This window comes from Macaca mulatta, chromosome 1, assembly GCF_049350105.2.
Source record: "Macaca mulatta isolate MMU2019108-1 chromosome 1, T2T-MMU8v2.0, whole genome shotgun sequence".
Taxonomy (NCBI): domain Eukaryota; kingdom Metazoa; phylum Chordata; class Mammalia; order Primates; family Cercopithecidae; genus Macaca; species Macaca mulatta.
The window spans coordinates 173,898,811-173,922,960 of record NC_133406.1 but is presented as its reverse complement, the minus strand read 5'-3'; the positions used below and the strand labels follow the sequence as shown (position 1 = coordinate 173,922,960).

Here is a 24,150-nt window from a genome sequence, read left to right as displayed (position 1 = left end):
ACCAAAGTCTTGATTTAATATACGAGAGTAGACAATCTTAATAAAATATGAGGCCAGCTTTCACTTCTCAATTCTTTTTATGTTGTGTGATGTATATTTTAGTAGGTCAGATTTTCAGAAGGGACCTTGCTTTTGGAATTTGCAGTCCCAGAGCGTGTACTTCTCTGTGAATCTGACACTAACTTCTCAAAATGATCATACTTTGTGCACCTGTGAGGAGCCTTTGAGAGCAGTATCATGCACGGCATTTTACATGATGGTCAAAGTAGCTGGCTTGTGCTCAGCTTGCGAAAAAGAGTAAATAATAGCATAAAAATATGATGCTCACTTTATGGAGGGGGGATCTTTCCCCTCACCTTAGGCTCCTAATCCAATAAAGATATTTTTACATCATGAAGTACGCCCACTGAGGCACCTCACACAGCAATGTATTTTCCAGTCTTTGACTCCCTCCCTCAATCCCCACACAAATAATAAGTCAATTAAAGTTTAAAATCAACTACTTTAACCACAGGAAATGACCAGTCAGCCACAGAGATCAAAATTGAAAAACTACCATCCATCAATGACTTGGACAGCATTTTTGGGCCAGTATTGTCCCCCAAGTCTGTTGCTGTTAATGCTGAAGAAAAGTGGGTCCATTTTTCTGATACGTCCCCGGAACATGTTACTCCGGAGTTGACTCCAAGGGAAAAAGTGGTGTCCCCACCAGCTACACCAGACAACCCAGCTGACTCCCCAGCTCCAGGCCCTCTCGGCCCCCCAGGTCCCATGGGCCCCCCAGGGCCTCCCGGGCCTCCTCGCAATGTACCATCGCCGCTCAATTTAGAAGAAGTCCAGAAGAAAGTCGCTGAGCAGACCTTCATTAAAGATGATTACTTAGAAACAATCTCATCTCCTAAAGATTTTGGGTTGGGACAAAGAGCAACTCCACCTCCCCCACCACCACCCACCTACAGGACTGTGGTTTCGTCCCCCGGACCTGGCTCGGGCCCTGGTACGGGGACCACCAGTGGTATGTCTTACGCTTGAGTGTGCTTCTTGTGCCGGGGAATGGCCATGGCTGCTGCAGTGTGAGCAACACCCTCCTCCTGCCTGGCAGCTGGCTTCAGAGCTTCAGCCCTCGCTCCTCCGGTCTGGGTGTCCTGTGGCCCTGCAGCATGTCCTAGTCCATCAGATGGTAGATGCTCACAGTCATGGTCCAAGTCTGTGGATGTGTCCTGCCTTGCACTCTCAGCCCTTAGGTGTGCCCTGCCGTCTACCGTGCAGTTAAGAGGTCTTGATTTCTAAAACAAAGCTGTCATGCCATTGTTTGGAATTCAGGAAAGTTCTAGGAAGACAGATTTCACATAGAGTGGGTTTCATGTTAAATGTCTGATTTCCTTGTCGGATGCCCCCACAAGGACACTAGGTTTTGTGGGCCAGTGTGTTGTGTGTGTATGTAGGCAGGAGGAGGCGGGTGGGTTTCTTTTCTTTTTTTTTCCAATTTTTTTCTTTTCTTTTTTGGTTGTGGAAGAACCACGTTAACCCCTCTAATTTCTTTAAAAAGATGTAAGGTTTGAAAAGGAGATTTTAGGAAAAGGCAAAAGGAAAAAAAAAAGAGAGATACATATATTGCATCTGTAATCTCATCAAGCTGTCACTGAAGACAAACTTGTTCTCTGTTCTCACCAGTTGACACACTCATCAGGCTATGAGGTCAACTCTAAGTGTGGTGACAGGTGATGGACTCTATGCCAATTCTGACATTGAATTTTATTTTTTTTCCTTATTTGAAGCTTCATTTTGTGTGTTTTAATTATGGTAACACCTACCATGCATACTAAAGCAATATCAAGATTTTCAAATGCATCTTCCCCCATATCACTTATTCCACTCTTGCCCAAATTTGTCTGACAACACCCCCCAGTGCTTTCCTTCCTGTGCATGTGGGTTCAGTTTAGGGGCCTTCAGGGGGTGCCATGTATTTGTTTTTCATTTGCTGTGAAAGAAGCAATAAAGTGAAAGGTACTTAAATCTAGTAAGAGAGAAATTCTAATATTCAGTCATCATCACTGCCTCTTTCAATGAGGTCTTGCAGTACTTGCTCTGTGCTTGCAAATTCTTCTGTGCTTAAAGTGACAGAGTCCATGGTGATCAAGAAGAGGGCTAGGAGTTCACCTGTACTGCACACAAAACCAGTGTTTTATATTTTTAGGTGTGTATGCCTCCAGGTCCTCTTCCTCCCAAAAGGAAAACTATTCAAAGTCAGCAAGTATTTTTACCATAAGACCTTTGGGAGCCTTTATTTTGCAAATAATAGAAACTACAGTTTCTTGTCCTGGGCACCACACTGTTTGTTTGTTTGTTTCTTTTCTTTTTCTTTTCTTTTTTTTTTTTTTTTTTTTTCAGACAAGGTCTTGCTCTGATGCCCAGGCTGGAGTGCAGTGGCACCATCTCAGCTCACTGTAACCTCCGCCTCCTGGGTTCAAGCGATTTTCCTCCCTTAGCCTCCTGCGTAGTTGGGATTATAGGTGCGTGCCACCAGGCCCAGCTACTTTTTTCAGTGGAGACAGGGTTTTCAGTACAGACAGAGTTTCACCATATTGGCCAGTCTAGTCTTGAACTCCTGGCCTCAAGTGACCCACCTGCCTCAGCCTCCCAAAGTGCTGGGATTATAGGCATGAGCCACCGTGCCCAGCCCTAAATGCTTTTTGGCCCTAAATGCTTTTTGTGCATTATTTCATACAACACCACCATGTGGTAGATACTGTTATCTTTCTCATTTTACAGATGGGAAAACTGAGGCTCAGAGATGTCAAGTAATTTGCCCAAGTTTACAGGCTGGAGGCAATGAACTGGATTCATACTCAGGTTTCTCTGATCTGGAGCCTATGTTGTTAACCAGTGTGGTCTCCAGGCACTTTTGTAAGGTTTGGTTATAAATATTCCAAACTTATTTGACTACTGACACCCATCTACACTGCACAGTGTCATCAACAAGATCACCTAAAGTCTTCTCTCAAAATGTACTCGGTCTGTGCTCCTCTAATTCTAGAGGGTTACAGCATCCATCTCCATTCCTCTATTGTTCTTTTAGGTCTTTGGGGAGATACAAAGCTCCTTATCTACCTGTAAAGGTAATAAAGAATGACTATGTAAATCCTCCAAACCACAAACCCAAAGACGTTAGTTGTCCATTATAAAAGAGGGGTGTGTACTTTTATTTTCTATGCAGCTCTCCTAAGCCAGGCTCTCAGACTCCTGAAAGGACATTTAAAGAATACCCACCTCCCTCCAAGGGTAGGCCACAATGCTGTCCTCAAAGGAAACACCTTTATCAGGAGTAGAGAGGACAGGTGGCTTTGGTAATTCATCTGTGTTTCATCTAACACCTTTCATAAAGCTCTCGAAGATATTTGTCCAATTGAATTTATCACTAATCTAATTAGGAAGAAAGGAACTTTTGTTTTCTTTCTGGAATTTTTGAGAGTTTTGTTGTGATTTTAATGTTTAGCTTCCATACCCGTATTTGAAATTATTTTAAAATGTCACCAGTAAAGACTCTTGATCTTAATAATTGAGCTGGAAAAAGCTTGACTTTACTGGTATTAAAAGATTGGATTTCTAAGTAAAAGATTGAACTGGGTTACTGAAGCGTGTGAATAAATAAAACTCTGCAGCATGATCTCCTTAATTAAGTCCCAGTTTATTTGCTGCTTAATCTTTTATTGATGGAACATTTACAAGCTGGAAGAAATATAAATTTAACATTGAAACAATAGGGTATGGCCTCATGTTTTAAAGATTAGCAATGCTTCTCACTACCTGCTTTTTATAACATCAGGCCTGATGAAACTAACTTTCTTGCACTTCTTGAAGCATATTTAATTGTATACCATTATGCACTCACTTTTAAAATGTTATCTACAGCAAGGTGACTGTCACTGACCAAGTATAGACAGTACTGATAACCTTGTGAATCAGAAGAGGCACCTGCTGTTGAAAAGCAGTTGGAAGTTAAGAATTTGCTCCAATAACTTCAATTTCCTTATGGCAAAAGTTATAAATACCTATTTTGGCCAGAACAGCACTTTACTGGAATGCAGACGCTGGTTCTTGGCAAAGGCTATCTCTTCTCCCATGGGGGTTGTGTGCCAGAGGCCGGGGGGAAAAGAGTTTTGTTGGCTTGCACCAAGTTTGAGGGCCAGGGAAAGAAAGGAGTAAGTAAAGAAAGAATGTTCAGTGCAACATTTTCCAACTTTGTAAACTAAAGATGTTATATGCAAACACACAAGTCAACAAACAAATTAGTCTGAGCTACCTGGGGTTGAATTAACTGAATATATTTCCTAACCACAAGTCTTTTAGAGCAGCAATGTCCAATACAGTAGTGCCTAGCCACATGGGGTTATTTTAATTATAATTATAGTTGCTTAACATTAATACAAAAAGTTCATTCTTTAGATACAGCAGCCACAATTCAAGTGCTCAGTGGCTATATGTGGCTAGCAACTATCTTATTAGACAGTTCTAGAATATTTTCACCATTGCAGAAAGCTCTATTAGTAATGTTTCAGGGCTTTTAATGTGTTAGTCATCAAAGAGGGAAACATAGCCTATAATCATTTACATACATATTTAATGGTTTGTTCAAAGAAATGGTATAATTATGGTGTAAGAAACACAACTTGGGAAAGGTTGTTTAGTTCTTCACATATTTCAAAGTGCATATGTTTTAACTCACTTGATTCTCCCAGCAACAGCACGAACTATTAGCCTCATTTTGTGGATTAGGAAACTGAAGCTCAAAAAGGTAACTTAGCTGTAATCACAAAGCTAGTAAGTAGCAGAGCCAGGATACGGCCCCAGATCTGTTGGATTCCACAGACTGTGCCTTGACCATGTCTTCCAGCTGCTTCCACTGCTCCAGCCCAACACACACATAAAAAAAGAAATGAAAGTGGAAGCGGTAGATACGTGGTCTTTGGGGGTTGCCAAAGAAATTGATTAAACCAGCTTGAGAACAACGAATGGATTGAGAGCATGTCAATGGTTGCCAACCTTTTTTAACTCACAAAACTCAGTGTTTTGGGGGGTTTTAAAGTTAAACCTTAAACAGTGGTGCTGTCCAAATCATTTTCCAGCATTGTTCTGGAAATAAACACTTTTTAAGGGGGAAATGAAAATGCATTTCAAAATTGAAGAGTGAGGATAGAGATGTGCAAATGATAGCCATCTACACTAATAAAATGTGAAACAGTTGAGTAATTTCACAAAAGTATGTGAAGCCTTAGTTCAATTGTGAAATACCCCTCAGGCCCTGAATATCCTCTGCTAAGCCTCAGGGTTTGGTCAAGCAGGGTTTTAACTGAAATATCCTTGTCCTTCTAGCTGCAAAACAAATCAATTACTTCAATTCAGTACGGAAAAAAGTGATTTCAATGGGGCATCCATAAAGGAAAACAATTAACTTTTCAATGAACAACTTTTTTTTAACTTTTTAGTTGTATTTGTATCAAAAAACACAATCTTAATCATCATCACCAGTATCTACTACTTTCTATTTGTGTAGCATTTTATATAGTCAACATTTTCATAAGCATTTTCAATTTTATTTGTTACAAATACCTTGTAAGGTAGAAACAATGTCTCTTAAAACAAGGAAGCTGAGGTTTCAGGCCAGCAGGGCCAGAACTCAAATCATCTGGTTCTTCATCCAGTGTTTTTCAGTATTCCACACTGCCTTGGTGGTGGCTCCTTAGTACTTTCCCAGGCATCACTGAAAGGAGTTTAAAATTTTTTTTTGTTCTGGAACATGTAGGAAAAGGATAAAGAGTGGGCTTTTTTTTAGAATTATTCAAAAGACTATTTCTTGGAAACAGACCTACAGATAGACATTTTGGGCCTTTCCTATGGCATGGTTTTCACAAAGCTAAATAGAACACCTCCTCCTCCATCACCACCAAAAAAAAAAAAAGTTCTGAGGCTTCACTGTTTAAAGATTTATTGATCTCTATGCTGTTGCTTCTGTCTTCTGAAAATATCCTGGGTGTAAATCTACTAACACAATAATCAAAAGAAAACTTTGTAGTGGGGCCTGTCAAAACATACCTTTTTTTAAAGAGAAGATTAGCCAAAGACTAAAAACATCTATATTGAGAGAGAGATGTGCAAGCCAAGCAAAAATAAGAACAGACTTTATGCAAAATGTGGGACTCTCCACCACAGTCCATCTCAAGCTATAAGAGATTGCATTTAAAGGCGTGAGCTTCGGAGGTACATACACAGTTTTAGCTACATGACCTTAGGCAAGTTACTGAACATCTCTGAGCTTCAGATTCTGCATAGATGCCTAACAGTACCTACCTCCAAAGCTTGTCAGGGGAATAAGGTAATACGTGTAAAGTGCTTAGCATAGACCCTGGCCCAGTAGAGAAAAAAAGTAAGAATACAGGTGGTAGTGGTAGAGGAAGGTGGAGATAGAGAGGGAGCGGGGGTAATAATTAGTAGGTTTCACACTAATGTGATTACACATAGAATAAACAACACAGAGAAACACACTCAGGATTTCAGATTATTTAAACAAAAGGCACAAGGTTTAATCCCCCAGGGACTCTCTTAAAACACAGCAGATTTCTGAAATGATAGGTTTTGCTGCTCAACTTCAAAGCTTTTGAGAGTCTGAGAATTTGGAGACTGAGATGCTGATATAAAAACTCTCCAGAGAGCCCAGTTTTGTGGTGTGTTGTTTGGGAGGTGGTGAGGGGGTGGCAGGTATGGGGGATGAAGTGTGGATATTTTCCCAGGGCAGGATTTCTTAGAATTTTCTTGGGATGATTTGAGACCTGTGTTTCTAACGGAAGTGACAAAAACCTCAGGAGCAGTCGGAACTTTTCTGAACAAGAACGGTTTGAACATTGATTTGACTTTTTAAAGGTTTTTAGTAAAGTTTCCCTGTGTATCTCAGACATAGGACTGAAGTTAGGCAGATTCCTGAATCCAGAGACCCCACTGGTGTGCTGACTGATGTGCATGCCAGCCTCTGTGTGTCTTCTGTGTTTCATGCGCTTGTCATTGACAGCCAGAAAAGTAAATCCAAGAGGCTCTTTCAAAAATCATCGTGGGCAAACTCTGCATTGACAGATTCCCAAGCAGCCTCCTTCACAAAATAAAATCCTCTAAATTCAGTGCATTTCTGTTATTAAGATTCTAAATACAAAGTATTCATGCAACATCTAATTTATTTTCTTGTATTTTGTCTTTTGCTTACCATCCAGTGTTTGGGTACATTAATAAAGTTGGCGCTCATAGTTTAACTACAGTCAAAAGCATAATTCTCTTAATCACATTTGAAGAAGAAAAGCCTAAAGTGGAAAAAATCATTCATCTTCCTTCAAGTTCTAACCCCCATTTTCATCTTGGACATAAACAAATTCTAAATACATGCAAAATGCAAGAGAATTTATTATGTGTTTAGTGTGTATATGATGATAATGAAAGGCACGTACCACGCAGCCAAGAGTCTTAAGACCTTACCTTCTGTCACAGAGCAATAAAAGGATTTACCTTTCCCTGGGTGTCACATGACAACAAAAGGCAATGAGCTTCTGCCATCACCCGTAGTGGAACTGAGTAATTTTTTTTCTTTATTAAGAAAAAAAAGAGAAAAAACAAAATGCTACAGTGTTTAGTGTAGTAACTGCCAAGGCAAAAATAAATAAATAAATAAATAAATGTGTCCGGGACTGGCATTGTACTGTGATAACAGCACTTTGGCCCCCTGTGTTTCCAGCCATTTTTAATACCAGCTTGTTTTTCAGGTGCATCATCCCCTGCTCGACCAGCCACTCCTTTGGTTCCTTGCAGCAGTACCACTCCACCTCCACCCCCTCCCCGGCCTCCATCCCGGCCAAAGCTACCACCAGGCAAGCCTGGAGTTGGAGATGTGGTATGTTCCCTTCTGCTCTGACTTGCTCAGAAACAGTGAGAATGACAAACAGAAGCTCCAAATGCCTTCAGGTCTAAGCGTTTAGAGAACTTGTACAAACAACCTTGACAGGTGGCATCTGAAAGACAGTCACTGTGGTATGAGTGTACATTTCAACCCTCCTCAAATTTCTGCCATCTTTCAAGCCAAGGTCTAAAATGACAGGCATGGTATGCTTGGGCCCTCATCTCTGCTACAGTGGGTTAGATGCAAATGATGATAGTAACATTCAATAGCACTAAATCCTTTAGAAAGAGAGCTGTTTCACAATATTTGTCTGATATTAGAAAACTCCAAGAGAGGGCAAATCCTGGTTTCTGATCCCAGAATGCAGATGACTTATTCATAGTAGGCACACTATGTGAATATACAGTGAAGGAGTGGTGGCTTGGGGAATTTGTTGCAGAAGTTTCTTGCCGTGTGTTTTAAGGCTGAGGAGTGGAAAACATTCTGTGTGAACAATTAAGAGAGACTTGTGGCAGAGGTAGATTTCTTTGGCATTTGCACACAGGAGTCACAAACAAATGATGTCCATAGTATTTGGCTGAGCTAGCACAGTACAGTATTTTTGTATTTTGTTAGCTTTAGATGAGTATGAACTCTCACTCTGTGTTACCTGCTGAGTCCCTGAGGGCATGTGAGTTCGGTGCTGAAACAGACCCACTGACCGTGTCACAGATCCCAGCTTCTCTAAGCTCAGGTTTAGCATATTATGGTTTATCGTTTCTCCAGCTCAATTCCACAAACTCTCGTATAGATATAATTAATTACAGTGTAAAAATGGTGTCGTCTATTCTTTAAAAACCTAAGTTGTCGTATCTGGGGCTGGGAGACATTAACAATATGGAACAAAAATGCTGCAACCTGTGTATCTAACTTTTCATCTCTTTTCTTCTCCTTACAGTCCAGACCTTTTAGCCCTCCCATTCATTCTTCCAGCCCTCCTCCAATAGCACCCTTAGCGCGGGCTGAAAGCACTTCTTCAATATCGTCAACCAATTCCTTGAGCGCAGCCACCACTCCCACAGTTGGTAAAAATTCTCTCCTCTCTTTTAATCCGTTTGTGGTTTTGACTGGCTATTTTTAATTGTCTGAAATCCCCAAGGCCCTGTGTTTCTGGTTGAAATTGTTTTGCTGTGTGTTTTGCTACTATTACCTGACTCTTCTTTTAAAACCACCTTCTCAGCAAAGGAGGCAGAGTGCTTTACCTAAGCAAATAAACAAATACAAGAACATTAACGCCTGTGTTTTGCAGGAATTTTCTTATGCTGTTCCATACAGAGCTATTCAAAAAATAAGGAAGAAATCGCCAAGGAAGGTCTTGTAATTTAGATATTATTTCTTAAATAAAAATGTCTCCTTTGAGGGGAAATGTTTGCTTAAATTCCAACCATGTACCACATCAGAAATCACAAAATTTAGAACCTGTATTTTCTTGAAGCTTTCATTTCTTCATCATTTTTGGGTGTCCTTATGTTGACAAATGGTATAAACATCGGCATTGTGAGACCTGAGCAAACTTTTCGACATTTTTTTTTCTAGTGCTTTTCAGTGATGTGTGGTCAATTTTCCCAGAGAAATAAGTCGTTGGTGGCATTTTCAGGAAATGCCTTTATGCCTCTTTCCTTATGCTGTGATGAAAATGAAGAGTTGAGAATGGCTGTTCAGCTGGATGGTTTTCCAAGGTTTCAATGCTTCATTTTGCCTGGAGCATCATTCCCCTTTCCAAAGCTGGTCTCTCTCTTTTTCCACCTCCCAGCAGGAGACAAGGTCCTGTTGCCTCTCTCATTTTTGCATGGTGTCTCCCACCTAGGGCTTTCCCATTCCATTTTTCCCATGGGATTCCCATTCCCCACTGTCTTCCTTTGTTGTCGGAACTCCCCTCCGGCTCTTCCATAGTGTAAACCACTTGGCCCATCCCACACTGCTTGGGAGAATGGTTAACTAAAGCTAAATAAGTTCCTTCTGCTACTCTTGGAAGAGTAGAATGCACAGTTGCCTATGTGAGAAGTAGCTTGATCAAAGTCTGAAGCCCTTCTGGAGAAAGAACTGCCTATTTTCCCAGAGAAATAAGTTAAGGTGTGCCTCTTAAGTCCCCCAAAGGGAATTTAAACTACATCACATGCTTTATATTTTTAATCAGATCCTCCCAAAAGAACCTTTCAAGTTTGGTGAAAATAGAGCCAGCTACCTAGTTTCATGTGAGTTAGCAACAGACAGATATTAAACATTATTTATGTAGCCAAGTTTGTTCCTGTCTGCAACATCAATTGGGGCAATTTAGGGCTTCCTATCTTTCAATGCCTAGTAACTCATTTCCCTCTGTTTTGTTTGTTTGTTTGTTTCTGTAACTTTTTTTAAAATTCTATCCCCTTAATACTTCTTGATTGCTATAAGCCATTCCCCACACTGTCACTCTTTTTCAAGATGAGTTGTTTCACCTCCTTCATGTGATTTGCCTTGTTGGTCAGAGAGGAAAGAGTAAACTGTCACTCAGAAACCTGGCCCCAAGTGACCTCAGATAAACCTGTAACATGTTCTTTCAATGCACTGTGATTCATAGAGAAAACAGCACACACAAAGAATTTGAACTGGCCAAGCGCAGTGGCTCATGCCTGTAATCCCAACACTTTGGGAGGCCGAGGAAGGCGAATCACGAGGTCAGGAGTTCAACCAGCCTGGCCAACATAGTGAAACCCCATCTCTACTAAAAATACAAAAATTAGCCGGGTGTGGTGGCGGGCACCTGTAGTCCCAGCCACTCGGGAGGCTGAGGCAGGAGAATCCCTTGAACTCGGGAGGCGGAGGTTGCAGTGAGCCGAGATCATGCTACTGCATGTTCTAGCCTAGGTAAGAGCGAGACTCCGTCTCAAAAAAAAAAAAAAAAAAGAGAGAATTTGAACTTTGTGCATATTTGTACAGTGTGTTTCTATACTCTCTGCCGCAGAAATCTCAAATCCTGGCCAGAAACTTTGATTCTTAACACATCTAGTATGGGTTCTTTCAAGATGAACCGGAGCGGGTTTAAAAAATATATATAGCCATGTAAGACAATAGTCACATCGCTTTATTACTAAGGAGCATACTGATTTAATCTGTTTGATTTTGTTGTGTTTATTTGGTGTCCATCTTCCTGCTGAATTCCTCACCCTCCTGCTCTGTCTTTTCACCTGCTGTGGGTCACCTGACAGCCACTTTTCTCTGAAGTAAATATATTGTCAAGACTGACTGTCCCCAGGCTTCCTGTGCACTGCTCTTCCTCTCCGGAGAGGATGCGCTTCGGCTGTTTAACACCAAAGGGCCTGATCACGACTGACTTGGAATGTCAACTTAATGTAGTCAAATGGTGTGAGGGAGGTAGAGAATTTCAGCAGCAAATTCTCTGAGGTTGATAGCTCAACATTTCCCTCCCACCACAATACTTTTTTTGACATTTCCTATGGTACTTGAGCCAAAATTGGGGCAAATCTAAAGTAATTCAAGAACTAAAGTTTTAAGAGCAAGTCTAAACCTTCTACACAGCAATTCATGTAAGAAAATGCCCCTAAATGACTTTGGATATGAAATGTCTCATGACAGCTGTGATTACACAATAGCAAGTCTGATGCCACAGCTGAAAATAGGACTTTTTGTGTATTGTCACACTCGCATAAGGAAGAGCTCCTATACAACTGCCTTTTACTGAATTGACACCCTCGATTGAAAAATGTACCATTATTTTATATACAACTGAGAAAGGGGAGAAAAACTACTGGTTGAGCTAACATAAAATGCTTTTTTATTACATTAATTATTTCAGACAGGTTAGAATGTGAAAAAGTGCACAGTTTAGAATCAATGAGCCAGGTTTGGTGGTGTGCAGTGGTAATCTGGTGGTAATCCCAACGAGATGGGAGGATTACTTGACCCCAGGAATTCAGGACAAGCCTGGGCAACACAGCAAGATTCTCATCTCAGTTTTTAAAAATAATAAATAAATAAAAAGAATCAATGAAAAACAGTAAGTTCTTTTGCATTAGTAAAAGCTCACAGGACCTCTACTATATGATTTGGGGGGAAATCCTATTAATATTATGAGGATAGGGAAATTGCTTAAAGTTACTCTAAGAACCAAGCTCCTTGACGTTTCAAGATACAGAGATAACAATAGAGATAATGAGGAATATTATCATTAAATTGTAAATATGGAGTCAAGCTAATAGAATATTTTCCAAGGAACATTATTCTTTGTGGAATATTTTTTCTACCCTCATCCATTTCATTCTCTGCATTTTTCTTTCTTACTGGTCTTTGTACAGATTTTATTCCATTTTCTATTAAAGTTGTAATAGTATGCATAAGACCTGTGACACTGAGTACTTTTTAAAAATCACATAGAGTCAAAATCCCAATTACTTGCACTTGTTAGTTGCTGAGAAGGGAGACCTTAGAAAGAGCTGAATTGGTTACAGTCCAGAGCACCAATTCATGCATGATGTTGTGACCAATTTACAAAGACATTCAGACACAGCTGGATACCATAGACAAAGATAAAATTATGATAATGCTGTTCAAAATTAACAGTCCATAACTATCAAAGGCAGGTGCAAGGCAAATTGAATTTGGATACTGATGAGGCTGAAATGGGATAGTTCATACAGGGACCTTGGATTTATACTGTTGCTTTTTTATGGCCATGTTAAAAGCATCTACTTTCCCCATGGGAGGAAGGTGCATACTGAGTGATCCTATTGAGCTGTCAGTGCTCTATCAGGAGATTCTTGTTGATGGACATATGTCTGACCATTTGAGAATTGTGTTGGAGTGAAATACACTTGCATAAGTCAATTTTTAATGACAGTTCCTTTAGCAACTCCCTGAGAAGATGGGGCGTGACTTCTTCCCTGGAGCTGACTTCAGACAAATTCACAGATGCTAAACCCTGGCTTTTTTTTACATTTTAATTTCCTCTCATAGAATCATCACAAAATAAGCAAAACACTTTTTTATATCGTAATCATAATTCCAGTGTTTTCAGTTTTGTTTCCTTTTTCCATTAAAATGATTCCTGTGTTTCAGTCAGTAAAGTGGGCTTCTTGATTTCATTTGGGATTTGTATTTGTGTTTTTGTTTTCCATTCGTTTATGTTTCTTTGGTTCGTAGTGTCAGAAGATGATGTTTTTTATGACAAACTGCCCTCGTTTGAAAGGCGCTGTGAAACGCCTGCAGGTATGGTGCTAGCCAAGTGATCTCTAGAGACCTAGATTCCAAAAATCCAAGTCATTATCCATCTGAATGCTATAAACTTCATGGACATGCCCCTCACCTCATGAGTGTCCAGTGCCTCTCAGATGTACCCTGTATATTTACTGTTCCTCGTGGAACTCATGCCACTGAAATTTTTTAAGTGACTATATTAAAAAACAGCAGGTTGCATGACAGTTTCTCAGTGAAGAGGTTCAAAAAAGGTGAGATGCTATTGCTGTGTGAATTTACAAAGGAAAGAATAATTTAACTGCTCAGAATTACATGTCCGGTCACTGCTTTTTAATTTAAAAATAATAGAGCATCATTAGTAATCTTGTTTTCTCTTTGGTACATAGGTAAAGGGTGTTTTGTGTCTGGATGCCTAAGGTGATTCCAGGGGAGGGGATGGAAGATATGTGACATCTTCCCTGAAATTTATATTGATATGCAATGCTTTGTCATTTAAAACCTAAGCTAATGTTTTCTACAATCCATAACTCTGAGTTTATCTTTTTGGAAACATAGAAGGGGATGGCATTGAAGATGAAATGGATACAGCAATTGCTGGATGACAGTTTGCCCAAATTAGTGCAGTTAAAATATGCTGACGCCCCTGCATGGCCAGGAAGACTTCCGCTCCATGCACACAAGCACCAAGTATCAAGCGACCACCAACACATGCCCATTCCTTTAGGCCTCCATAGCTTTGCTTTTGCTTTCTGTTTCCTGAACTTTAAAAAAAAAAAAAAAAAAAAGCGTAGATTGCCAGCCTTTCCTTTTTCCTGCACGCTAATGGCATGTAGTGCCTCCACCCTTCCCTATAGTGAGATTAATGACCTGCTCTGTAACTCACATTGTGTCCTTCTCTCTCCCTCTCCTTAACCCTTCCCATCCCGCTTCAACTCCTGGCCATACAGAGAATGAACAGCCTTCCCTCGTTTGGTTTGACAGAGGAAAGTTTTATTTGACTTTTGAAGGTAAGTAGTGCATAGCATACCAGATTCTAATTTATACTCCTCCTCATCCTTATTTCCTCATTTGCATTTCCAAGTCCCAGTTCTCTTCAAAAGTTCTGGTCTCGCTTTCCATATGAAAATGCTATGGCTACTTAGAAAATATTCAACACTAAAGGAAATACTACATGAATTTGGTTTGTATATGATCTTCAATTTTTTCACATTAAAAAAGTTCAAGCTAATTTGCAGTTAATATTGGTTATTTAATGAACTAAGGTCAATTGAAAATAAAACAAAACAAAACAAAACACACTTTTTTGGCCAAGGAACTTAACTCTGTCAACCAGGGCTCTTTCCTAACTCTTTTGCAAATGCAGTGCAACAAATATAAAGACATTTTTGATTGGTATTGGCATTTAACTTGTTTTGGATGATTAATATTTTAGATGCAACATCTATTATTGTAAAATCTAAATATGTAAAAACATTCTTATGACAAGGAATGCTGCATAAGAGATCAGAAAAATTGGGAAAAGAAAAAAAGGAGTATATTAGTAAGTTTGATCTGCATCTCCTGAAATTGCAATTAAGATAACTCCAGTAAAATGGACAACTATTGCTGGACTTGCCATTTTAGAAGATTAAGGAAAATATACATAAATGTAATGTCAAATATCTAACCTCACTGTTTGATCATTTGTTATATTCTGCATTAAGGATAAGCATTCTTCTGTTTTCTATTTAAGTTCTAAATCATCTTAACAGGCCAGTCATTTGATTAAATGGTCCATTTAAACTAATGGTGGGGGAAGAGGTTAAGTAATTTAATTTATGGGCCATCTTACACATAAAAATTTATCACATAAAATCCTACTTTCTAGGATTTTAAATAGCTACATTTACCCCAGGATCAAAAGTTGGCCAAAACACATTTCACTCTAGAATTGAATCTAAATATTGAACTTGTTTTTGTGTTTCATGGCAACAAAATAGAATTTTTGTAACTTGAGTGTGTGTTTTAATGCAATTTTAAAAACCAGAATGGCTGATATACATAAATAGTTTGTATAGTTGTGGCTTTTTTCTCTCAACAATGAATTTTGCTTGCAAGATAGTCATAGAGATGGAAGTTCTTAGGTAGAACTTACCCAGAAAAAGCTTGGGTAGTATTAGGAAAGATGGTCTGATTTCAAATTTCGCAGACATCCTGATTTCTTGAACTGGCCTCGGCAGAAGACAGGTGAATAAGCAGTCTTCAGGAGAGGATGTATCTTCTGCACATGAAGTCAAAGCCTTCATTGCCTTGGGCCATTAATTTTGTGATAACCAAGATGCAAAGTCCGCAACTTGTGACCTCCTAAATTTTCTCTTTGAATTAAACGAAATTAATAAGTGCCCAGGTATTTTTTTTTTTTTTTTTTTTTTTTTTTTTACTAATCGGCATGTTGCCAAAGAAGAAACTCCAGTTGTATAGGTTGGTAATCTTGAGGTAAAGCAATACCTGTATACTTAAAGGCACTTTGGTTCCATCTGGTCACATCAGATGATGTAGTTTACCTTCTTTTAACTAGGAAATTAAGCAAGGCACTTTGCCAACCCTCAAATAATTGTCTGGAGCTCAACAACAACAACAACGACAACAACAACAAAAAACTCTGACAGTTTTTTGTTGTTTGTTTTGGCTAGTGTATGTGTCAGCTTATTGTTTATGCTTTATTGTGGATCTATTTTGAGAGACAGAGAGAGATCCTTTTTGAAGAAACCAATCTAAAGACATTTTTGGTTGTCTGTTTGTTTTAAAAATACATATTATCAATCAAATATAAATATTTAATAAATGTATAGAATAACATATCACATTTTATGAAAATATATTTGTCAGTAGATTTCTGGGTATTTAAACTTGGTAACATTGCCATTTTAATTAGTGAGATCCAAATTCCTTAAGCATCTCAACTTGGGCCAAGAGAAGTCATGCGAGAAGAGTTTTAATAGAAATTAATTGATATCTCTAGTACTGTATTATCTTAATCTTGGACTTTGTTCAAGTTTAAGTATAAAGGAGGCTACTTGAAAGGATATGTGAATAGCTGTATCAAGAATGTCGGTGTCACTGTTTCTCTCGCTAAAAAATGTTTATGCAGGTAAAAGTATATTCAAATGCACATCAAGGGAAGCCTTAGAAGAAGCTAAAAAACGATGCCTTGCTATCTCTGAGCAAAAAAGGCTATATTTTTTACATGGAGATTTGTTTTCATCATGTACAGTCATTAGACTTGGGTATTTTTAGCTAGTAAAACCTAGAAGAATTTTTTTTAATTTTTCTGCTGTGATGATAAAATGACATAGAAATGGTGACAATTTAATTTACCTTGAAAATAGGGCCCCCGCCTAAATTTTTATACTGCAAAAACATTTTCCTTCAACATGCTTTATTGAATAGGATTTCTAACATATTCTTTTAGGGCACTCTGGTTTTACCTGCATTTGTTATTATTAATATTAATTATCATTATCTTCAATTCTTCATTCAGGAAATGTAGAAGAAGAAAGATTCCCACATCAAAATAGTCATCAGTTCCAAATAGCTTTTCAACTATTATTTATTGACTTCTAAATAGTATTTTTATAGTGTTCAAAACCCTATTCTGTCTTATTCATCATTTTATTCTTACAATGCTTTAGATATCATTATCACTTAGTCAATATTTGAGCTACTGATCAACCAATCAACTAAGTGGCCTGTGACTTTATTTGAGGATAACATGAGGTGCTTCGCACTTCCAAATTTAAGTTAATAATAGAGATAGAAAAGTGTTAGTGGTTCTAATTCACAAGTCCTAGTGCTTTTCTGAATGTTTTACTTTTAGAAACAGCTTCACTGAAATATGAATTTATAATAAGAATTATATTTATTTTAAGTTGGGAAACTCAGTAAAGATTGCAAATGGTGATTTTTTTTTTTTTTTTTTTTTTTTTTTTTTTTTTTTTTTTTTTGAGACGGAGTCTCCCTCTGTCACCCAGGCTGGAGTGCAGTGGCGCGATCTCGGCTCACTGCAAGCTCCGCCTCCCAGGTTCAGGCCATTCTCCTGCCTCAGCCTCCCGGGGCTCCGCCTCCCAGGTTCAGGCCATTCTCCTGCCTCAGCCTCCCCGGGACTACAGGCGCCAGCCACCACGCCCGGCTAATTTTTTGTATTTTTAGTAGAGACTGGGTTTCACCGTGTTAGCCAGGACTGTCTCAATCTCCTGCCCTCATGATCCAACCGCCTCGTCTTCCCAAAGTACTGGGATTAGAGGCGTGAGCCACCGCGCCCGGCCCAAATGGTGATGACTTTTTAAATTCATCAAAGACTGTATCCTATTGAAGCTATCAAGTATTCTGAGGTGGGAGGGCAAGATATTTTCATGACAAATATTAAATAGAAGATAGGACTGCTAGATATTTGAACAATTCCCTAGAGTGTTTGAACATCTAGATGTTTCCAGAAATGTGCTGCACTTTTCCTTGGTTAGATTTTTAAACTACAAAATCATCTCATATGTGGTGATAAAAAACAAACAAACAAAAAGTCTGCTGCCTTAAGTTCTTAAGTGGCCTCGTGTGGGAATATCAGCTCTATCGTCTGCTCATGTAGCCTCTTAGACATCTCACACACTCTCATCTCCAGACTGCTCTGTGCTGTTGTTTACTGGTCTTTTCCCCATCATTCCCACCAGGAACATCACATGTCTAGCAGTATCCTTCTCTACATTTCAGTCTCTCAGATGAACTTGTCCACCTGTTTCCTGACAAAATCCTGACTCTTAGGAGCCATCAGTTCCGTAGAACTCTCCATGGAGACCTCTCTTCAGTCTTCGGTGGATTGTTCATCATGGGACTAGCAGGCAGAGTTTGGATTCTCTTAGTTCCCTATTGCTACTTCCAAAGCCTTCCTGATTGTGAGAGCAGCCATCTGATAATTCTACCCTCTTCCACTCCTTATTGCTGTTAACAGTTGACGGCAGAGCAGTCCTCTGCATTTACGTTAGAGGTGTTGGCAGCTTGCGTGTCATCCCCTGTGCCACCTCACTTCCCAGCATCATCCTGTGACATAGAGTGTATGTGTGTGACCTGTCTCACACGCTGGCTCCAGGGCCTCTTGATTTTTGCTCCAACAAGCTTTCTCTCCACTTTATTCAGTACTCCACACCTCTGGCCACACCCTGGAAATCATTCCCCTGGCAAGTCTCATTTCAGCTGTTTCATAATTAAGAATTTGTCACCCTTTTTGTACACCAGGGACTTTAGGAAGCAATATTCTTTCATTCAACAAATATTAAGTGACTGCCTACTGTATACTAGCACTGTCCTGGGCACTCCCCACTAGTGAACAAAACAGAAAAAATCCCTGTCCCCGCAGAGGTTATGTTCTACTGTGGAAAGTTAAAAATAAAAAGATAAATAAGTAAAATATATATAGTATGAATATGATAATGAGTTCTATAGGAAAAATAAAATAGGAAAGGAGAATAGAGTATAGTGAGGGTTGCAGTTTTAAATTGGGGGATTTGAGGTTGAAAAATGAAAAATAAAATAAAAATAATAATGAATATGAGTAGTTAACATCTGAGAATTTACCATGTGTAAAGCAGTCTCCATCTATTATCTTATTTCACCTGCACAACTCACTGATGCAGAAACTGAGATTCAGGTAATGTAAGTAACTTTCACAGGGTCACACAGTCAAAAGAGACAGAGTGGCAGGGTACAGTGGCTCACTCCTGTAATTCCAGCACTTTGGGAGACCGAGGCGAGTGGATCACCTGAGGTCAGGAGTTCAAGACCAGCACAGCCAACATGGTGAAACCCCACCTGTACTAAAAGTACGAAAATTAGCTGGACATGGTAGCATGTGCCTATAATCCCAGCTACTTGGGAGGCTGAGGCAGGAGAGTTGTTTGAACCCAGGAGGCGGAAGTTGCAGTGAGCCAAGATCATGTCACTGCACTCCAGCCTGGGCAACAGAGTGAAACTCCATCTCAAAAAAAAAAAAAGGAGACTAATGATTCAAACTCTGGCCACCTATCCAGAGGCCACTCTGCTCCATCACCTCACCCTACTGTACCTACATAATCTCATTCAGTCCTTACCACAAAGGTTTTGCCCTAATCTAGCCTTCTAGCTCTCTAATTTCCTGATACTACATCTAATTTTTCCCTTTTATTTTTAGTTGACAGCTAATAATTTTCCTATTTATAGGATACCAAGTAATATTTCAATACATGTGTATTATGTATAATAATCAAATCAGGGTAATTAGCATATCCATCATCTCAAATATTTCTCATTTTTGGGGTTGTGAACATTCAAAATCCTCTTTTTGGAAATATACAGTAAATTATTGTTTTCAATATTTACCATACAGTGCTATAGAATACTAACAGTTAGTCCTCTTACCTAGTTGTAATTTTGTACCTATTAACCAGCCTTTGACCCCACTGAGACCTCTGTCCTCATGTTCTTCCTGTTCTCAGTCCACTAACCCAGGTGGAGACACTCAAGTTCTTTTCATTATCCAGATGAGACCTGAGAGAGGAAAAATACGTTTCTGAAAGGACCTTAATCATTTACATAATAGGAGCTACATTTTTTCTCTTTGGAGTTATATTATCTCTGTGAAAAAAATAAACGCTTGGGTATTTTAAATGTCTGACCATCTTAAGCAGGTTATTAAATACCCCTGCTTAGTAATTGGCAAGTCACAATTATAGCCATAGAGCATTCGACTTTTCTTACCCTGACGTAGCAATAAAGCAAGAAATGAACAGGTCAAATTTCTCACATGCAGTCACAAGAATACTAATTCATTCATCTGAGAGTCACTAAAGAAAGGAAAATTGGAAGATATGACCAATTTTCTGGGAAGCAATGGCTATGCCAAATTCACATTATTCTCAAGTGGGACATAGTACTTTCCCCACTGAAGGCCCCTTTCAATCTATAACAGGAAAATGTTTAAGTACCCACTCTGCAAATCACAGCATTAAGTACGACCAGGTTGGGGAAACAATACAGAAACATTAAAAGCAGTTTTACAAGACTGTCTTCATTAGAAATATTAGAACCACGCTCCCTAGCTATTCTGAGTTTTTATATGTGGACTGTATTGTATATCTAAAATGAAAAATTCATTCTATTAAAATAATTGAAGGTCACAGAGAGTTTTTTTAATAGCCTAAACCTGTTAAGAAGATTAAAGTTGAGCTGAACCTGCAAAATGTTCTATCAGGCAGTTCTGCCAGGGTTTCAGTAGTATACTTTACCTCTTCATAATAAATTAGTTGCTTGGTTCTGAAAATTTTGACATTGACCAGCATGCTGATTATACTTGGTGTCCTGCTCTTTGAGGCAGTTGTCCTGTCTTATTCATGGTTAGTGTAGGACTGTCATGCTAGTGACAGAACAGAAAGCCAGCAAAGTGTCCCCTGTTTCTGGCCTGAGGCCTAGGCCAAAATGGAAGGAATAGGCTTCTAGGGAGGACATAAATGTACAGAATTCATGTGAGAATTCTACTGATGGGAAAGCTGGAGAGCAGGTGTTACCTTCTGTTCCAAGCGTGTCACCATGCAAGGAGGACCTAGTTGGTGAAAATATCATTTTGCTTGGATTCAGCATATCTGGGGTGCTGCTGTTTTTGCCAGTAATGCTGATGCAATGTATCGCTGATGAGCGCTTAACATGGGCTACATTCTGAGCTAGTTACTCCACATCCACAAGCTCATGTCACTCACACAACAGTCCTAGGAAGTGGGTACTATTGTTAATCACATTTTACAGATGAGTAAACAGAAGCTCTGAGCACTTAGGTAACTTCTCTGAGATTACACAGCTAGTTGGTGGTTAAATCCGTTAAAGGGGAGTTACTGATAACACAGCTAGTCAGTGGTTAAATACGTTAAATGGGAGTTACTATTATGTCACAAAACTGATGTTCCTAACCACTATGCTACTCAGGTCTTGGTTGTGTCACTCAATAACCATGCGATCTTGATATTTAATGTCTCTGAGTCTCTGTTCTATCATCTTTAAAATGGAAAGCATAATAACCACCTCTCAGGATAATTAGGAAAATCAGATAAGATACATTGTTTTTGTTTAATAAAGTACTATACATAGGAAAGGTTTTAAATTATCCATGCCTTGAAGTTGCATCAAATTAAATAAGAATTAAAGGAAGACACCAAGAAGGTATTGCATCCAAGATGCATTTGTTTCTCATTTCTGGTCTCTTCCTGGTCTCTAAAGTGATCTCATGGGTGTCTGAGGGTGACTATGCTTAGAAGCTTCTTGTGTGTCTATCAGACTCACTGATAATGTAGTTTCTTCCTCTTATGGCCATAATGGTCCAAAAAACAGTTGTTTCTGAATATGTCTCTCATGCAAAAGAAAACACAATCCAATAGGTTTAAAATAGATAAACATTGGGCAGCATTTGCTTTGCTCAAGATTGAAGCCTTTCACTCCCCATAGAGGAACGGAACCCTGCATGTCAGCTGCACTTCCCTGGGTGCAAAAGTAGATTCTAGAACAGGACTTCTCATCTGACTGGAGTAATCAAATGGGGAACTAACAACAATAGCAGAAAGTCCTGAGCCCCCCAAAAAGAAGGGTTACTATGTGTGGACAATTTTAAAACCTGAAGTGTAAGTTAAATAGCTCCCCAGAGCAGGAAAATGAGTAACAGAATAGAAAAGTTAAAGAATATTCACTCGTTTATTTCTGCATTCAGTGCTTCACAACCAGTCCATGAGCTCTTCTTAGCTACAAGCCCTTGTGCTGGAATTATGGAAGTGAAATAATACAACTTCTGCCTTCCAGTAGTTCACAAGAAATAGAAGAACAGAAGAAATAGAAGAGTTTGGCACTTCCTATATAAAGCATCCTGTAGCAAAGGCAATGGTAGAATTGCAAAAATGTTCTAGTAGTTAGGGTGATGGAAGAAATGGGAGCAACATTATACCTGCATAGACTCTACTTTGAAGCACTATAACATGTTGCTATGTTAGAGTCTAATAGAAAATCTTATGAGATATGTAAATGTTAACCTAAGCTATGTTTGGTATTATCCTAGTATTAGAAATAATTAACGCATATCCATTTGCTCTCAGTACACATATACATACATATGCACACACACACATGCACACACACATAGAGATAATAGAGAAAAGGATATGGAATATATATATCATATATGATATGATATGGAATATATGTGTCATATATGATATGATATGTATCACATATATTCTATACCATATGTATGATATATTGATATATTGACATATTGATATAGTATACATATATAGTATGTCAGCTATATCATATTTTACATATGATATGTATCATATATAATATATGACTAATCTACAGTATGATATATATGTTTTCATATATGATGTATATCATGTTTTCATATATGATATATATGAAATATAGAATATACATGGTATATTGCATATCATAGATATTTCATATCACATATATAAAGAGAAAAAGAACTCTGTGTGCGTGTATGTGTGTGTATGTGTGTTTATGCATGAGTTCTGGAATAAGCCTTCTAAATCTTAGTTACAACCTCAGCACAATGTGTGACTTTAGGCAGGTTACTTAACCTCTCTAAGACTTAGTTTCCTCCTCTGAAAATTGGAGTAATAATGGCACCTCTTTCATAGGGTTGTGGTCAAGATTAAAATTAAACACTGAGAACAGTGCATGCAAAGCACTCAGATATAAGCAACTGTTGTCCAACTTCATGCATCCTTTGCTTGTAACACGGCTGTGTTTTACTTAGTTCTTGGCTGCTTTGGAGAAGTTTCAGTTGTAGCATTCTTGTCTTCTTCTACATGAAAATATGACAATTTGATTCTGCTGTGAGTTGCTACGTGGTCTCCCTTCCTTGTCAGCAGAGATGATAAGCAGTGTTTTCTGTGCTGGTATGCAGCAAGACAATGATTTGGAAGCATCACGCCACTGCGTTGCTGTACACCCTTTGCCTCCACTAGAGCCCATTATTAAAGCTGACTTGTTGAGACTAATGTTCTGCATGGCAGTGTCCTCCTGGGGGTTCTGTGTTAACACTGATGGGAGATGTGGCAGAAAATCTTTTACCCTCTCTTTTATTAAAGGATTTGTAAATCATAGCACTTCTGCAGACTTGACAAATGATTTCAAACTTCCTGAGAAAAGAATGGAGAAGCTGAGAATTCCAGGGGGAAACTGCTTCATCTTTGGATGGTTCTGAGCCTTCAACATGCAATTGCTGGCTGATGACCTCAATAGAGTTTGTTCCTATTATGTCTTTTAAGAAGAGCTGTCCACAGACTTCGGCTGCCTACCCCATTTCAGAATACTCTTTTTATGAACCTCTGACATAAATGAATGAAGAAAGTATACTAGTGATTCAAAGAGATTTTACTAAGACTCAGAAGAAGCTCCCATTTATAAGCCTTTTTAAGTGTCTGGTGTGGATATATTTGATCAGCACCACATATACTCCAAACAAATTTTAGACAGTTACTTGTATAAGGTTTTTGCAAACTATAAAGTACTATTCAAAAGTAATCATTTCCTAAGATAATAATTAGTATTAAGGTATATTTGATACGTGCTAGGCATGTGCTAAGAATTTCATATTAATCGTTTCGTTTATTACATCAAAGATTGACTGGGAGACATTAACATAAGGCATTAACATAAGTCACTGTCCTTAAGATTTTAACCTGTTTATGTCTTCAACTATTTTGCACTGTGTGTGTAATCATTTCTGCCACATCATGGACTGTCAGCAGACAAAAAATGTCGTGGACTTTGTCTTCTCTTCTGCTGACTCTGCTGTACCCAGTCACCAGGACCCAAGTGAATATGGCCTTGGGGCTTCTTTTCTTGCTGACGCACATTCACACAGGCAGTGTGTGCTATTTACAACTGTGTTTCTTAGTCTTCTATTCAGTGTAATA

General features: G+C 38.8%; 1 protein-coding gene across 15 annotated transcripts in view; it reads left to right on the top strand.

Annotated features, from left to right (window-relative positions):
* SGIP1 (SH3GL interacting endocytic adaptor 1) overlaps positions 1–24,150 on the top strand; it is a 216,272-nt gene that overhangs the window by 146,942 nt on the left and 45,180 nt on the right. For 5 of the 15 annotated variants that reach the window (NM_001265875.1, XM_077950823.1, XM_077950711.1 and 2 more), the window contains 4 exon segments: positions 515–1,015; positions 7,803–7,930; positions 8,874–9,000; positions 14,113–14,172. In NM_001265875.1, the coding sequence (NP_001252804.1) occupies positions 515–1,015; positions 7,803–7,930; positions 8,874–9,000; positions 14,113–14,172 (816 nt within the window). 15 annotated transcript variants of the gene reach the window in all.